This window comes from Tenrec ecaudatus, chromosome 3 (assembly GCF_050624435.1).
Source record: "Tenrec ecaudatus isolate mTenEca1 chromosome 3, mTenEca1.hap1, whole genome shotgun sequence".
NCBI lineage: Eukaryota > Metazoa > Chordata > Mammalia > Afrosoricida > Tenrecidae > Tenrec > Tenrec ecaudatus.
The window spans coordinates 153,698,110-153,716,081 of record NC_134532.1 but is presented as its reverse complement, the minus strand read 5'-3'; the positions used below and the strand labels follow the sequence as shown (position 1 = coordinate 153,716,081).

At 42.9% G+C, this 17,972-nt stretch overlaps 1 protein-coding gene across 2 annotated transcripts; it reads right to left on the bottom strand.

Moving 5' to 3' along the window:
- Positions 1-203: 203 nt before the first annotated feature.
- Positions 204-16,444, bottom strand: GRSF1 (G-rich RNA sequence binding factor 1). Of its 2 annotated transcripts, none has more exons than XM_075544227.1 (10): positions 16,060-16,444; positions 13,994-14,150; positions 12,747-12,902; positions 12,459-12,602; positions 11,750-11,885; positions 8,129-8,313; positions 6,779-6,900; positions 5,559-5,694; positions 5,140-5,212; positions 204-1,761 (listed from the first exon to the last, which is right to left on the bottom strand). In XM_075544227.1, the coding sequence occupies exons 1-9, from the start codon at positions 16,414-16,416 to the stop codon at positions 5,163-5,165; spliced, it is 1,443 nt and encodes a 480-aa protein (XP_075400342.1). In that variant the 5' UTR covers positions 16,417-16,444; the 3' UTR covers positions 204-1,761; positions 5,140-5,162. The 2 variants fall into 2 exon arrangements, with proteins under 2 accessions (XP_075400342.1, XP_075400343.1); XM_075544228.1 differs by lacking the exon at positions 16,060-16,444 and adding an exon at positions 15,831-15,955.
- Positions 16,445-17,972: the final 1,528 nt, after the last annotated feature.

Genomic DNA, 17,972 nt, shown 5'->3' with positions numbered 1-17,972 from the left:
CAACTTCCCAGGACCTGCCCCCTCTGACACTAACGCAGCCGCTGGCACGGCTGGAGGGACCCCTTCAAGCTGAACATCTCATGCTTTAGGTCACTTTTCCTGGAGAAAGGAATTTGAAGTAAGTACAATGAATCAACTCCGCACCAATCCCATTCCTATTGGACTGTCAATATTTTCTCCACAGCCAATCAAATGTCCACTACTTAAGGAAGCGAGAATAAATCATACTTTAATAGATCACACTTGTACAACTATGGAGAAGTAGGTACACTTAACCATTTATGAACACATTATCGTCGAAAAAAGATAGTAAGCTGGTTGATTAAATTGTGTTCTTACAGTTAGGTGATTAAAACACACAAAAAAACCCTACCACTGATAATTAGCCATTTATGTAATATACCAGAATTTGATGTCATAAAAATATATTCAGTTAACTCACACACACTCCAATAATAAATACACTTAAGTAACTCTTCAGCCTAAAACAGGCCTTCATTTATTGACTACTTACAGTACAGTGATTTCAAATCTTAGCTGGTAATCAAAGATAGTTATGTAATAAATGAAAGAAGACAATCTCTCTTCCAGATGTCATCTCTCAAAAATCTAGATTTAATCATTTTTAGGAACTAGAACTGCATCTCCTGGTAACGACGGAGTAATCGTTGCCCCGAGAGCAAGAACAAGGCAAAGAGAGTACACAGGACTTGAATTCTCCTACACAGGTGCACATAGGTAGCTTAGGAAAGACTACATTTTGAAGCCAGCCATTTTGATCCAGTATGTAAATAACAAGCTGTTTAATATTAAAGCAGAAGGTACTGTCACAGTGTGACAGAAGTACAGCTTTATCCATAAACCCCTCACACAATTAATTATACACTGAATGCTATTTTAATTTAAGCAAGGCATCCCTACCTGTTCTAAAATATGGGATGTGCTACCCCATTAAAAAAAGCAAATGCAATTTCGATTTTCTGTCCTACTTAAGAGCTGGTTTAAAGTCAAGTATAACCACAAATGTCTTCAGCAGTCTGGACTGTTATGACATATCACTTCACAGTTTGAAACCAACACATCCTAGGGTTTAACCAAAATTTAAAATAAGAAAAGGGGGAGGGGGTGCGGAGTAGATATCAAAGACTAAAATTTCCTGAAGTAAATAGATCCCAGTGTTAAATGCCATAAACCTCTGCCAAGTTGTCATTTTTACTTATCAAGTGATATTTTAGAACTCATTTATCTAACTCCTAGGGAATCACCTAATTTAAATTAAAATTACTCCCCACTAACAAACCACACTAGTCCAAAGGTCTGAGACCATTCCTTGCTTTGGTGTTTGGCTAAAATCAATCAGCAGTATCACAAAACCCTTCAAGCCAAGAGCTTTACATCAAAGCTCTCAATTTATAGGCAAAGAACACAATTTTGAAAAAAGTACTTTTTAAATAGAAGGGTTTTAAAGCGCAGAGCTGAATAAAAATATGTAGTCTTTAAAATGGGTAATATCCCCTATGAAACAAAAATTACACAAGACTAGACATTTTTAAATCAGACCCTGAATACTTCAAACAAATATTTAAATTAACAATTATTTCATAATCCTAAACTGATTCTTTTTCTTTTTTTAAACAGTCCACTATTTTTCGTAGAAGCAATAAACCCCAAATCCTTTCTCTAGCAATTGCTGCTAATAAACTGGAACTTTGTATCCCATGTCCAAGAAAGATGTGCAAATGAAATGCTTCTTGCTTCACCCTGGAAATAAAACAAAATAATAAACGTATATTTACTCCAAGTAGAAAAATGACTACATAGATTCTCAAAACATGTAAAAGTAGCTTTGATTTTTTTCTTTACGACTTAACGCAAAGTAGCTGACAAATCAACTAAAGTGAAGGAAATTAACATATGAATGTTTATACCCTTGTAGGAAGATACCATATATGCTAGGGTATAAGCCGAGCCGCGTATCAGCCGAGGCACCTGCTTTTCTTTCTTGATGTGTTTTGTTCTGTATTTTGTCAGTGGTTTGTTGTTTTGTTGTCTGGTTGTACACTGTTGCTTTGTTTTCCTCTGTCTTGTTTTCGTGTATTGTAGTGTCTCCACAGGTCTGTCTAAATAAGACAGGCTAGATGAACTATCTGGAGGAAAAACAACGGGACCGACAGTTCCAGGGGGACTTGGGGTGGGGGGGGTAAGGAAGTGGTGTTAACAAACACAGATACAAGGGAACAACATGGGACCCAAAATGGTAGAGAGGGGGGAGTGGCAGGCCTGGTAGGGAATGATCAAGGGTAAGGTTACATAAAGAAGAGGTATAGCTGTAACCCCTGTGCGGACAGAGCATGGTAGTGGGGCAGGAGGAAAGTCAAGGGAGACGGAGGAAAGAGTTAGGAGTCAAAGGGCATTTATAGAGGTCTAGACAAAGACATGTACATGCAAATACATATATGATGGGGAAATAGATCTATGTGTCTATATTTATTGGTTTAGTATTAAGGTGGCGGAAGGACCTTGGGCCTCTACTCAAGCACTCCCTCAATGCATGAATACTTTCTTTTATTAAATTGGCACTCTATGATGCTCACCCTCCCGACACAACTGCTGAAGCCAAAGTGGGTGAACAAGTAAATGTGGTGAAGAAAGCTGATGGTGCCCGGCTATCAAAAGAGATAGTGTCTGGGGTTTTAAAGGCTTGAAGATAAACAAGCGACCATCTAGCTAAGAAGCAACAAAGACCACATGGAATAACATACCAGCCTGTGTGATCACGTGGTCCCGAAGGAATCAGTTATCAGGCATCAACGAACCAAAAATCGTACCATTGGCTGCACACCTCCATGATACGATCGCCAAAGACAAACAGGCGCATAAGCAAATGTGGCGAAGAAAGCTGATGGTGCCCGCCTATCCAAAGAGATAGTTTCTGGGGTCTTAAAGGCTTAAAGGTAAACAAGCGGCCATCTAGCTCAGAAGCAACAAAGTCCACATGGAAGAAGCACAGCAGCCTGTATGATCACAAGGTGCCAAAGGGACCAGGTATAAGGCATCATGCAAAAAAAAAAGTATGTGTGTGTATACACACACACACACACACACACACACACACACAACAGTGCATGAAGGGGGAAGTGCAGAGTGGAGACCCAAAGCCCATTTGTCGGCCACTGGAGATCCCCTCCTAAAGGGGTTTAGGAGAGGAGATGGGTCAGTTAGGGTGTGATGTAGTACCAATGAAGAACACAGCTTTCCCCCAGATCCTGGATGCTTCCTCCCCCCAACTACCATGATCCGAATTCTACCTTGCAGGACTGGATAGGGCAGAGGTTGTACACTGGTGTATATGGGATCTGGAGGCACAGGGAATCCAGGGTGGATGATACCTTCAGGGCCAGGTATGTGAGGGGTGATACTGGGAGAGTAGAGGGTGAGTGGGTTGGAAAGGGGGACCCGATTACAAGGATCCACATGTGACCTCCTCCCTGGGAGACAGATGGCAGAGAAGGGGAGGGAAAGGAGACTCCGGATAGGGCAAGATATGACAAAATAACAATCTATGAATTATCAAGGGCTCATGAGGGAGGGGGGAGCGGGGAGGGAGGGGAAAAAAAAAAGAGGACCTGATGCAAAGGGCTTAAGTGGAGAGCAAATGCTTTGAAAATGATTAGGGCAAAGAATGTGCAGATGTGCTTTATACAATTGATGTATGCATATGTATGGATTGTGGTAAGAGTTGTATGAGCCCCTAATAAAATGTAAAAAAAGTTTTAAAATGTATTGAAACACCAGCCTGTGTGATCAAGAAGTGTCTTTGGGATCAGGTATCAGGCATCAAAGAACCAAAAACGCTATCACTGTGAATGGGGGGAGTGCAGAGTGGGGACCCAAAGCCCATCTGTGGGCAACTGGACCTCCCCTTACAGAAGGGTCGCGGGGAGGAGACGAACCAGTCAGGGTGCACCATAGCAATGATGAAACATACAACTTTCCTCTAGCTCTTAAATGCTTCTTCAACCCCCATTATCACGATCCCAGTTCTACCTTACCAATCCGGCTAAACCAGAGGAAGTACACTAGTACAGATAGGAACTGGAAACACAGGGAATCCAGGAAACTGGAAACCTCAGGACCAGTGGTAAGAGTGGCGATACCAGGAGGGGAAGGTGGGGTTGAAAGGGGAAACCAATCACAAGGATCTCCATATAAACCCCTCCCTGGGGGACAGACAACAGTGCAAGACATGACAAAATAATAATTTATAAATTATCAAGGGTTCATGAGGGAGTGGGGAGCAGGAAGGGAGGGGGGGAAATGAGGAGCTGATACCAAGGGCTCAAGTAGAAAGAAAATGTTTTAAGAATGATGATGGCAACAAAAGTACAGATGTGCTTGACATGATAGATATATGTATGGATTGTGTTAAGAGTTGTACGAGTCCCTAATAAAATGATTTTTTTTTAAGTACTAAAAAACTCGGCTTATACACGAGGATATACGGTATTTTCAGAGTTGAGCACGGAACAGATTTTAAATAGACTTTAGCTGACATAACTATTTAATATCATAGGACTATAGAACTTATTACAAACTTCTCTTATGCAGAAATAACTGACAACCTGACTGTAGTAATGGAATACCACCATGTTTTCAAAGAAGAAATCACTAGTTAAGTGTCTCAGAGAGCCGTACCATTACAGGTAGGAAATGATCATAGTTAAATACATTTAAATATTTTATTGGGGGAAATACGATTTAACATTTAGTCAAGAAAAGTGATGGTAAAGTGGCATCTTTGGGAAAATTTTCAGTTAACATTTTGAAACTACGTACTCCTGAGACAATCCATAATTTTTAATTACGATTCCAGGAAAACAAATATCCTGTGTATCTTAAAATGACGGGAGGCGCACAGCATGCTGAGCACTGGTAGTGACACCAACACGACGGTGTGGCGCTCACACTCCAGGACTACGGTCCAGGTGAGCTTCCCTTCCTGACCTCGGGGTGTTTCCACCAAGATTAGTTTGATCTGTACATTTACATAAAGTGGCTTCTACGACACTACCAATTCTTTAGTTCAGGATTAATTGATCAGGAAGACATAATTCACACATTTGTACTTCTTAAATTCACCTTATTTGAAGTTCCTGGAAGTCTTATTTTCCTTGTGGACATGAATTCAGGAACAGTTCAATGTACCTATGCTCTAAAGATGACAAACAAAAAATTAGCTTTAAAAAATACGGAAGTCAGAAAAAGTACTGGAGACAATTTTCCCACAGTTCAACTCATAACTTTTGTTCCGTTACTTTCCCGAACTAAAAAAAAGAATAACTTCAGAGACAAAGATGCAGGATACTTTACAAGAATCGCTTTTCATTATAACATAGCATTTACAATATTTTATAACATAGCATTGTACTCTCTTTCCATTTAATTCAGTATGATTAAGAGTATAATCTTCCTAGCCTAGGAAACCCCAAGGCAGGTGAACGCACCTGCAAGGGAAGGCAATCATCAAAGAGGACAACCACACGGTGGCCAGCACTTACGGACATGGGACCGGTCCTTGAGCATGGCAGCAACCGCATCCTCGTGGCTGTCGAAGTGCACATCAGCTTCCCCAGTGGCCTTCCCGCTGGAGCTGTATTCCATGGTGATTCTAACAGGCTTCAGTGGAGCAAAAAACTGAAACAAAGAACCAAGCCAAAAGGGACATAATGGAGCCAACCTGTTCACAACAATCTAAAAGCTGCATACATAATCACTAGACAAATGTGCCTCGCGCTTCTTTGAAACCAGGGGCCAATTTCAATATTGCTCCCACCCACATTCCCCCATAACTCTAAAGATTGTCCACCAGCCACACTTAATAATGTTTTTTGCATTTTTAAATACATACTTCATGTTTCATATTAGTACCACATAGAGAGATACTGTGCTGAGTTGTTACCTTATCAAACCAAATAAACAAGATGCAATGCTTTAAATGACGGTTCAACGTTTAACTGGATAAAAGCTTAAGCTTTTTTGAAAAACAAGCACAACTGTGAAGTCCTGTTAACTAAAGAACCTAGATATCAAGGGCTCAAATAGAAAGTGAATGTTTAGAAAGTGATGATGATAATGTATGTACAAATATGCTCAATACAATGGATGCAGGGATTGTTATGAGAGCTGTAAGACCCCTGTAAAATGATCTTTTAAGTAAATAAATAAAGAGAGGAGTTTGAACTCTGAGGGGGCGGGAGAAGCTTTCAAGTTCATAAAGTTAACTAAGGACTTTGCTGTTTTGTTTACTTCATGCAACATCTATTATGAAAAGACAATCTACTTACAATTCATTTTCTTAAAAGCAAACAATCCTGATACACGGTCTAATGAAACTTCTCGGCCTTTAGGAGAACTAGATTCCTGGCTATGGTCTGCCTGTTCTGCGACAGTTACTGAACCAAGTCTGTTTCCTACATAACAGCAATAGATGGACCTGATTCTAAAAGCCCACTTCCTGACTTTGAACACCAAGCCCACACATATTCTTTGACAGCTATAAAATCCTATCCATCCTTGACCTTAAATTGTAATAAAAATCCAAAACTAAACTAGAAAAAGTGAAACCCGTTTTCAGAACCGCGTAGAAGCCGTCGTTCTAGTCAGCTATGCCCACGGTGTGTGTTTGCTTCTCCATCTTCTCCACTTAAGCGGAGCCTCTTCAACTTTACAACGTCTACTGAAACCTAAGGAGATTCGAGAATGTCTTACTGCTACACACATTTATAATGTCCTGGGCATTTGCTTGGAAAGGCAATCCTCTCATGTGAACAAAATGTATGGACGGTGTAGCTCCAAAATCGACAGCCTCTGGAAGCTTTTCGGACATCTCCTTAGGTAATTCTGAAAGGATAAACACAAAGCACAATAAAAACAAAAGAACTTCATAGGTTATGAAGCACTCAAATTCACCGCCACTGACTCCCCATAAAACAGGGGGAAACGACCCCTGGGTATCCCGAGTGTGTCACTGTTTACGGGAGGGGAAATCCTGCTGGCTTCGCAGCAGTTAGCAGCCTGACACATACCCACTACACACTAGAGCAGCACGGCTCCTCCTGTGGCTCACAGGCTTTACTCGGGTACATAGTGCTCATGTCAAAATCCTCAAACCCTCCTGAACCAGTACAGAGTCAAAATGATTCAAAACGTCTTCCAGTTAATGAACTCCCCAAACCACTTAAAGATGGACAGCTGGAACCACCTTATTATAAAAGCCATCTATCTCCCTTAAACACTAAGGCAACCCGTATTACCTGACAGCTATAAAATCCTAACTGTGCTAAAAATCCAATGGTACCTCAACCCATTGCCAAATTAAGAACCTATCTTTGTCCAGAAACAGAGAAGTTAAATGATGATGACAGGGTAATACCAAGACATTAATTACAACAGGATTTATCAAATTTCAATGACATGAAATGTTGTTTTGGGGTTAGCAATCACAGAATTAAATTCAGAAATAAACAAACAAAAGTCCGTACTTTGGTATATATTCTAGCTTCCTATTCAAAATCACAATCTACAAAAATGATTACATCGAGAAGTCTAAATAAACAATTGTGTCCTTCTGAGCACACACGACACTGAAACTCACATACACAAGCCAGTCGCCCTCAACTCACTGAGACTCAAGGCAGACTCCGGTGAGCACAACTGCATTTCATGGGGTTGAACGGTGGCCCTGAAACCCGTCTTTAGTCCTTGCTTCCAAGACACCTGCGAGTGAGTCTGAACAGCCAACTTCGCAATCGGTGGCCGAGTGCTTCACCGCTTGCACCACCATATGACACTGGGTGCAATTACATGGGACTGCCATATGGCACTCACAACACAAAACACAAAGGAATCCTTTCTTTGCAGCTTAATTCCCTCCTTTCCCTACAACCTTATAATTTCATACAAAGTGGCCATTAAAAAGTATTGTAACAAGACCAAAGACTACAAACAGACTCAATGAGTCTCCAGAGGTACCAAACCAAACTCACTGCCACGGAGTTGGACCCGATGGACAGGGTAGACCTGCCCTACGGGGTTCCATGAGGGCAACTCCTGACGGAGAGGTCCTCACCTATTTCCTTCTCACTTTCAAACGCTGCCATGGGCTGAAGATCCTCATTTAGTTCATGCTCTTCAAAGACCATTTCTGGCTCAGTTATATACTTAGCAGTAGGAGAAGATGTCATTTTCTTTCCTTTATGAGATCCAACGTGTGTACGAACTTCGTTCCTTCTGCTTGGAAATATCTCTATATACCTATATCGAAGGAAGCGTGAAAAGGCTTACATGGCAAGAATAACCGCAAGCCCATTTAAAACAAACTTGAGTGTGTACGCTATAAGCTTAAAAAACACAGATGTCCATCGTTAGCAGTCGGTAAGGAAATATAGGATTGATGTAAATATTAGCCTAGAAAGTATGGGAATATTAATCTGATTTAAGAGATCTGGTGGTGTAGCGCATTACTAGTTGCGAGCTGAAAGGTTAGCGGTTCGAAACCAGTCGTTCCAACAAAGATGATGCATTCTACTCCCATAAAGTTTTACAGTCTCGGGAACCCATCGGGGTAGTTCTGAGCTGTCCTATATGGTCTCTGTGATAGTTGGTGGATTTTATGTCAATTTGAAGATGTATAGGGGTATAATCCACTGTCAACCAGGCCATGGCCAGATGATACTACTTGGGGATGTGGTCTTCTTATAAGGGGATGGGCTGGAAACCTCCCTCTCCCCTGCCCCTTCACCTTCCTACGGAAGCCTTGCATGTTTCCAGAGACTTTGGATCGACAAGACTCTGCACGCACTGGCCTGTGCTCTTCCGGCAGCTTCCATCCGTGTACACTGATGGCTACACACGAAGGGATTAGAGACTTGATATCACTGTACACTGATGGCTACACACGAAGGGATTAGAGACTTGAGTTGGTCTGGGCTGTGATGCCTTCCTGATAGGTAATTACTTCTTGATGTAAAGCTCTCTCTTAGATAGGTGAGTGCCACTCTATGTGTTTCTGTAGACAAGACAGCTAACAGTCTCTAAGGAGCTGTATGAACTCATGGCAAGTGGGTTTGGGGTGTTTTGTTTGTTTGAGTCACTGATTTAATTCCCTTTCTGCCTTAAGAAAGTAATACTGTATTAACAAATCCAGGGACAAGGGAACAAGTGATCCAAACTGGCGGTGAGGAGGGTATAGGAGGCCTGGTAGGGCATGTCGAAGGGATCAGGTATCAGGCATCATCAGAACAAAAAATCCTATCATTGTGAATGAGGGGGACTGCAGAGTGGGGACCCAAAGCCCACCTGTAGGCAATTGAACATCCCCTTATAGAAGGTCACGGGGAGAAGAGCCAGTCAGGGTGCATTGTAGTAACGATGAAACATACAACTTTCCTCTGGTTCCTAAATGCTTCCAACCGCCCGCCCCCCACCCCCACTATCATGATCCCAATTCTACCTTACAAATTTGGCTAGACCAGAGATGTACAATGGTACAGATAGGAACTGGAAACACGGGGAATCCAGGGCGGATGATCCCTTCAGGATCAGTGGCGAGAGTGGCAATACCAGGAGAGCGGGTGGAAAGGAGGAATCGATTATAAGGATCTACATATAGCCTCCTCCCTGCGGGACGGACAATAGAAAAGTGGGTAAAGGGAGACATCGGGCAGAGCAAGATAAGACAAAATAATAATTTATAAATTATCAAGGGTTCATGAGGGAGGGGGAGCAGGGAGGGAGAGGAAAAAGTAAGGAGCTGATACCAGGGGCTTAAGTAGAGAGCAAATGTTTTGAGAATGATGAGGGCAATGAATGTACAAATGTGCTTTACACAATTGATGTATCTATGGATTGTGATAAGAGCCCCTAATAAAATGATTTAAAAAATAATAATTCAACTCATACGCATTTAATATGCTCCGCCCGGTTTGTCTTCATGAAGACAACTTTAACTGTAAAACAGAATTAACCTGGCCAGAAGGGGTTTTTCTTTTTACTGTTGGTTAAATTCTGGAAGCTTTGTAGTGCCATTTTGTGGAAACTAGTAACGCCTATAAAGATGGTAAAGGCAGTGTTTGAAAAGTTAACTTTCTCAAAATTTCACAAAGTGTTTAATGAGAATTCAAAAACTAAAGGTTTAATTCTAACTCAAAATCCTAGTGGCCAGGGGACTACTTATTAAATCCCATTTATATTTATAAGCCCCAGTTTCAGTAACATTCACTGCTTTTCCAAACTAGGTTACTGAATTAAAGCTGGAAAAATCACTTGTATGTCAGACATGCACAGACTAGAAGGGAATCACTTCTTCAATTATTAAAGATGTCTGTATACTATCCTAATGTCCCCATATAAAAACACACCACCCGTGTAGTCCAAAATATAACAAAATTCAGTGAAAACCTTTGAACCAGTTTTAGAAATAGATCCAGAAACATGCAATCATATTTCCTTTTAAAAAAAGCTGGGGATGCAAGGTAAGCCACCCTCACGTGGGCACAGGTATACGAGAGGTGTCAGGGGGGAAAAATGCTGGGGAAACGCCACTTGGCAGTAAAACAGTCCATTAAAATGTAACACCACTTTGACTCTCACTCACTGCCAGTGTGGCAATGCTGACTCACTGTGACCCACTGTGTGTTTCCGTTCCCAGTCTTTCTCCTGTGGAGCTGCTGGCGATTTTGACAACACTTCGAGTCGCAGCCCAACACACAGCCACTACAACATCAGGGCTTTTGACTATACCCCCAAAATCCAAATTAAAACGAGCCCAACCATCATTCCATGCACACTGATGTGCTGCATCAGGGCTTATATCCAGCTTAGTCAGGGAAGTGAGGTGAAACTAGAACGAACATACATTTGTAAACTTTGGGGTGAGAACAGCTGAAATGGCAAAAAATTACATATGGTCAGTAACACCCCACTAGACACTTAATCTCCCGCTAGAAAAGAGCAGCATGTTGCACATCAACCAAATCTCGTGACTGGCACTGTCAGGAAAACCATGCTTATGCTCTGAATGTGTGTCACTTTCCAGGTTTGCCCATAACCTAGCTCTGGCGTCAGGGTTCAGTGTATCTCTTCTCAGTCGCCCGTTCCAGGCCTTCAACCCCTATCTTACCCGTTCTCACTGCCCTTTCCCTTCAACCAGAGTTTAAAATCCAGGTATGTTCTGACTTTGCTTCACTGGCCATGACGGAACCAGTCTAAATCGTTTCAGAGCCCTGGATGTGATAAGCTGTATAGAGTAACTCTATCAAAAGGTTAACCTGAACCAATTTAGAACCTTAGCTCTAACTTCTGTTCCAAGAAACAATAAAGGTAACAGACGAGGAAGCAATATGACAAATACAGAGACACTATGTAGTGCCACTGATTAGATTTATGTAAAAGTCAATGGCATGAAAACGTAAAAGAATGCACTTACAGAATGGTATTAAATTCTATGAAATTCTGTTAAATGTGATTATGTGAGAATAACTTTTCTTTAAATATACACAGTGAGAAAACTAATAAAGGAAATATAAATATGTTAATATCTCGTTAATATTTGCTCATCTAAGCTGTGGACTCAGTCACTATCCTAATCCTAATATCCCGTGTTTGGAACGTTTACAGGAGTAAATAATCGTACATTTATCAAAATGACCTGTTATGGGACACTTCAGTCATCGTCATCTGCGTCACTCACCTATTGCCAATTTCTTCCCTGTGTTTCAATAGGGCTTGGTTGGCCATTTCTGGTTCTTCAAACTGCACATAGGCTTCCCCCGTTTTCCTTCTCCCTCTGTAGTCCATGACAAAAGTAATGTCTACTATGTTCAGCCCTAGGACACCAAAAGAGGATTACAAATGAGTGCTGTCAGTAGGAATTTTTATCCTCATATTAACACATTCACTCAATAATAATAAAAAAATGTTCATACTACTCTGCCCAAGACAAAGCTGGCTAGATCCACACTAAAAGAACCATCATGTAGCCATCAGCATGCACAATACCACACACTTATATTTCCAGTAGCATAAGGTGCAATTACCCCCTTTAAACACACAACTTTCCCCTTTTTGGTCATTAATCATATATTAGAGGACAATAGCATTTAGACTAAGATCATAATTAATGGTGTATATTGGTTACTTTCTTTGCATTAATTACTGCCATAGACAGATATGCCATTATAAGGACAATTTTGACCACCTCCAAGGATCTGCCTGATAAAGCAAAACTTTTAGATAATCTATTAACATTTAAGATAATCTATTAACATTATATAATGAATGAAGAGCTGACCGCTCAAGAACATAACTGTATGCTGTTACCTAGGGAAGGTACACCTAAGGCACAGGAAGAGGCGATAACGGGGGAGACAGTTTCCATGCATGTTAAAACAGAAAAGCACCTGCGAAGAAGTCTACGATGTCTTTCTCATTGCAGCTGTAGGGGAGTCCTCGCAAGCGAACCACGCCATCGTTTGCCAGAGGGGAAGATCTGACCTGTAGGTTCTTCATTAAGGCATCCACATCTTCGTTGTTTATCTCATATACTGCAATGAAAAAGCACAGCACATGCAAAAATTCTACCAATAAAACACCCTAATTAAGCAATATGCAAGTGAAAGAAAGCAGCCTGGAAAAGCATGGCGTGCTAATGCAATGATCCCGAAAAGCCAAAATCTAGCTTCACGTACCTTCCACATACCGCTGGCCCATGTACATGCGGTGCTTCTCTAAGGCTTTCTGCACATCCTGCTCTGACTCCATTTCAATTAAGGCATCGCCCCTTCGTTTCCCATCTCTATTCAAGAGGAAATGTATTCCATTCTCACCATTGCGGATCCTGCAGTCTAAATATAGGTGGAAAATCAATTAAGAACTGAAGTCCAACTTTCAGATCAGTGACTCAAGTCACCAAGAAAGCAATTATCCAACAGGAAAGGAACCAAACTGCCTGTTTTATTTTTCACACAAAGCCCAATCACTAATCCATCCAAATGCAGTCTCTGGAGCGTCTCAATTGGAAAAGATAAGAAGATGTAACATTATGATCTCCAGACCTTTAAATAGCAAACCACAAAACAGGCCCATCACACAATATATTGTGTCCATTCTAAAGTTTCTAATCAGTTAGAAATCACTCAAGAAATGAAGATCTGGTTAGGTTTATGCACAGATGTCCTCTTTTGTTTAAAAAAATCACACCGGTAAGTACTGTAAATATCTCAAGAGAATAATTTTGCTACCATAATTTAAATTTCTCCCTTTCATTACCAAAGGAAGACATCTTTTATAATTGAAGATATATATGGCTTTATAAAATGCTTGGCCTGTATGTACAATAACATTCACATTAAGGTATTTAATACATTCAATGAAATTATTTTTAAATATTTAAGAGGAAAATTTAAATATGCGTCAGATATAAAAATTAATCATATATTAGTAAACCTTCCATATATGTTATCAAAGGAATTTTATACTGGACCCTCAAAGCTCAATGCCATTTAGTCCATTCTGACTAGAAATCTTAACCAGAGTAGGAAGCCTCGCCTTTCTCCTGTTACTTGGTGATCTTATATTCTAAACGTAATCTTATATTCTAAACGTATGTATCACATAAAGTGTTCATCTTAACCCCACATGTCCGCTAGCCAGGTTCATCTTTTTCATATGTACATATTAAAGTTTTAAAAAAACCTGATGTCCTATCATGAAATTTTAACATTAAATACATTTGTTGCTCACATTTTTAAGTTTTATGTATCACATATGGTATGACCCGTGACATCACTTGCTATGAATATGTAACAAGTCATGAGACAATTCCCCAACAATCAAATCAGCATCACTGGAATAGCTTGAATTGCATTTTGTGGGGCTTTTACTCTCCTAACAACTTATTAAAAAAAACCATATTTAAAGCATACATAAAATATACCTGAGAAAAAGTTAAGCACGTCTTCCAAAGTGCATGACCAGGGCAATCCTTGAGCTCGAATAAGATAAACATCATCCACTTCCTCAGCTATCTTGGATGGAGTCAGCTCATACTCAGAGAGGGGTGGTAGGTCTTCCAGGTAGGTAGTTTTGGACTCCTTCCGAGATAAGTGAAGAAATGTCAATGTGTTAATTTAACAACCTAACCAATGTTTATTTCTATAAACTAACTCACTAGAGGCTATTAAGCAAAAAACCCTGAAGGCCAGGTAAGAAGATTCTGATTCATTGTGACCCAAAACAGGTTTTCCTGGCTGTACCTTTATGGAAACTGATCACCAAGTCTTTCTTCCACAGTGCCAACGGGTAGTAAAAGAAGTGCAAACCACTAACATAAATTATCCTGCTTGGGCCTGGATTGGATATACTAAAACAGGAAGGTACACCAGAAAGCTTGGTAGGAAATGGACTTCACATAAAGTTTGAGTTCATCTAATAGTAATGCTATAGTTAAGACAGTACAAAGATACATAAAATACATAACAAGAGGGCATTTGAACTCCAGGGATGAGGGAAGGAAGCTATGCAAAGCCTCATTTGACAATAGCAATAACCCCAGTTGGCTAAACTGCAGGGTCCAGTTCAGAGCCAAAGAAGATGAGCTGGCAAAAAGAACTTGGTTCCATGTAGCAGAGGCCTTGAATGCTAAACTAAAGGTGTGTTCCCTAGGCAGAGTAGAGTAAGAGAACCAACCAACAGGATGCCTTGGAAAGGCAGCTGGCTCTATCAGACCAGAGAACAAGAGGGACCGGACCCATACTTCTGGAACTCTATCTACAAAACCAAGGAAAAACTGGATTGAATAAGAATCCAACAAGTTTTCTCATCAACCTGGGAAAACAATTCAGGTCATTAACACTTGCCCTTAATGGAGCTTAAGACAGAAATGCTACATTGTCTACTGTCCTGTACAGTTAGGTTAAGGAGACAGTCAGTAATAAGTCTCTTATATAGCAGATGCTCAACAAATGATACATTTATAGCGAATTTCAGAGGGAGGGGAGAAAGTGCTAAAAAGCCAGCTCAAAAGGTTTATTAGAGATATTTATGTAATTTTGTAGAAAGCAACTTTCCCCATTTCCCCAGAATTCCATAAGCATCACAAGCTTTTAGAAAAAAAGTACTGGCCAAGATTTACGTCATTTAACGCAGACACATGCTGATTAGCTTTCCCAAAGTTCAAACGGAAGACATTGAATTAAGACAAAAAGGATGCAAGGTATCAGGGGATTGAAAAGCCAAAAAGTGCAGACACTTCGCAGATGCTATTTAAATTGTAGAAAAGAAAGCGTCCTGTAAGGCAATATATGTGTATATACATGTTTTTTTAATCCATCTCAGTTTATATACACACTGACTGACTTAAATTTTTTGCAAGGTGAGAAAACACTGTCGATTCATTCCTGAATCTCCCAACAGCATCTTCGGCTCCAGACGTCCCCTTCGGTCGCCCTCCCCACCCCCACCCCCACCCCTGGGCGAGCCATGTCCAGACTGTTCTCCCTGGCGACCGCGACCCACGGTCCTGTCTGGGGACGTGGTGGCGCAGAGGTGACCTTCAGCAACCTGGGGCGGCCCTCCTGCCTCTGGGGTCCCCGGGCAGCGCGGCGTGCGGGGCACGCGCCACCTGGCCCGCGGGCCTGCATCTCGCGGCGGACGGCCGCCCCGGCCTACAGCTCGGGCCGCGCGCCAACTCCCCTCCCTCCGCGGGGTCCCGCCTCCCAACTGCGCGACCCAAGAATCGGGGTGCGGGCGTCCGCAGCCCCCCCAAGACCTACCATGGGCCCGTCGGGAAACCAGGCCTCAACATTCACCCCCAGCCACACTTACACTGCCCAACCGACCGGAGACTCAGAGGAGAACAAAACAAGGAGAAGAGCCGCGGCCGCGGAGAGCGTCCCCCGTTCCGGGGCCCAATGGGAGGCCGGGGCGGCCGGGGGGCGGGCGCGCGCGCGGCGCGGAGCCCCGGGCGCGCCCGCGAGGCGCACGCGCGCGGCGCCCACTCACCTGGCTGTAGCCCCGCGCCGGGCCCGCGGCCGCCGCCAGCGACTGCGGCAGCAGAGGGGCGCGCAGGGCCGGGTAGGAGGCGGCGGCCGCGGCGGCGGCGGAGGAGGCGGCCGCGGGCGGAAGGCCCGCCAGCCTCCCGGCGGGCGCAGGCCCAGCACGGACGCCCCGCGTCTGGGAGGCAGCGGCCGCGGCCGCGCCGAGCAGCAGCAGCAAGCGGCGGCGACCGGAGACGCCCGAAGGAAAGGCGCCCGCGGCCGAGTAGAAGGGCAGGCAGGCGGCACCTGTGCGCCGGCAGCTGCTGCAGTTACAGCCGCAGCCGCGGAGCAGCGCCCCGAGCACCCAGCGCGTGCCGGCCATGGACTCCGGAGGCGGCGCGGGGCCTGCAGGCGGCGGCGGCTGCCGCGCGAGCCGAGGGGAAGCGGGCTCCAGGGCGGGGGAGGGGCGCCCGGCACATGCGCCGCGGGCACCGGGCAGCCGAGAGTCGCGGGAGGCGGAGGGGAGAGGCGCTGCTCCGCCCGGGCACCACCCTCGGGGCGGGACCGCGGAGCTGCTGTGACCGCCCTCGCCGCCCGGAATGAGAGCTGTGGCCCTGAATGTGGAGCGGGCGACGCCTGGCACAGCGCCCCACCTCTCTTCTGAAACCTTTAATGCGAAGCGCCGTTTCTGGAAGGAATCGTGAGACCTGATCACAAGAAAACATTGAATCCCCTCGTAAGACAGGGAGGAGGAGCCCTAGGGGTGCAGTAAATGTGCTTCGGTACCAACCAAGATGTTGGCAGTTCGAATGCATCTGCTAGAAGAAAGAATTTCGTCTTGATTGTCGACCTATAAGGATGCTGTTGGTGAAATCTACCCCTAGGCAATGGGTTTGGGATTTTTATTTTGTATTTTTTGCTAAGCATGACAAATGTGCAAAAAGCCCATGTCGTTTTAAAATGAATTTTATAGGTAATTGTGCTAATACTATATCTCAAAAAAAAAACTCACCGTCATCAAGTCTGAATCCATGCTGACTCATAGCGCTTGTGGGTTTTCAAGATTGTAACTACTAACGGGAGTAGACAGCCTGTTCTTTCTCCCACAGGGTAGCTGGTGGTTTCAAACTTAGGATTTTAGGATCACTTCCCAACACGTAACCACTCCACCACCAGGGCCCCTCAATAATGATAAGGCCTTCTGTAATAAAACTACTCACAAGTGGACATGAAGAGGTTTGCAAAAATAGCCATTTGGAGAGTAAAAATAATGCAAGCTACTAATATATATTTTTAACTTTATACTTAAGGGAAATTTCAGAAATACTGGTGTATAATGAACTTTTAGAACTTATGCAATTAACATTTTCTGGTTTTTAAAATGTGTTTCCCCACCTTTTCCCCCCACCCTGGCCCCAACACACACACATGCTCCCTTTTTTTTCTCTACTGGAATGTTTTAAAACAAACCCCAAGGACCATATTAGTCACCCTTTCAGTTTTTAAACTGATAGTAACTTGTATGTGATAGATTGTCCAGTTTAAAATTTGACTTGTCAATGTGACAAGTCTGGATGGTGCAAACACACTGCTAATTGAAATGTTAGACGTTGCAACATTAAGCAAAGAGTAATTCTATATTTCTCTGAAAATCCTCTTCCCACCCAAAAAGCAACAAACAATATCTTACTAGCTTGACTATATACTTAGACTATCAAAGAACAGTGGACTTTATCACTTGGAAGATTTATGAATCCTAGGGATTTAAAAAAAAACCCTTTCAGGAAGGAAAATGTGATTGATCCTAAGTAATGGCTAACCTTTCATAACAGCTCATCACTATAACTTGTAGCTATGGTGGGAAATTCTACCTAAATTTATTCTGCCCTTATTCCTATAGCAGCAGGATGTGTCGGTGTGGGTGGTGCAGACCGTGAG

Bases quoted from the DNA above. Each gene is read 5' to 3' on its own strand.
- GRSF1 (XM_075544227.1), bottom strand. From the start codon at position 16,416: ATGGCCGGCACGCGCTGGGTGCTCGGGGCGCTGCTCCGCGGCTGCGGC. The intron at 12,603-12,746 runs GTACGTGAAGCT...TTTTCATTGCAG, and splicing joins GGGCCAGCGGTATGTGGAAG to TATATGAGATAAACAACGAA. The intron at 6,901-8,128 runs GTGAGGACCTCT...TTATCCTTTCAG, and splicing joins TGAAAGTGAGAAGGAAATAG to AATTACCTAAGGAGATGTCC.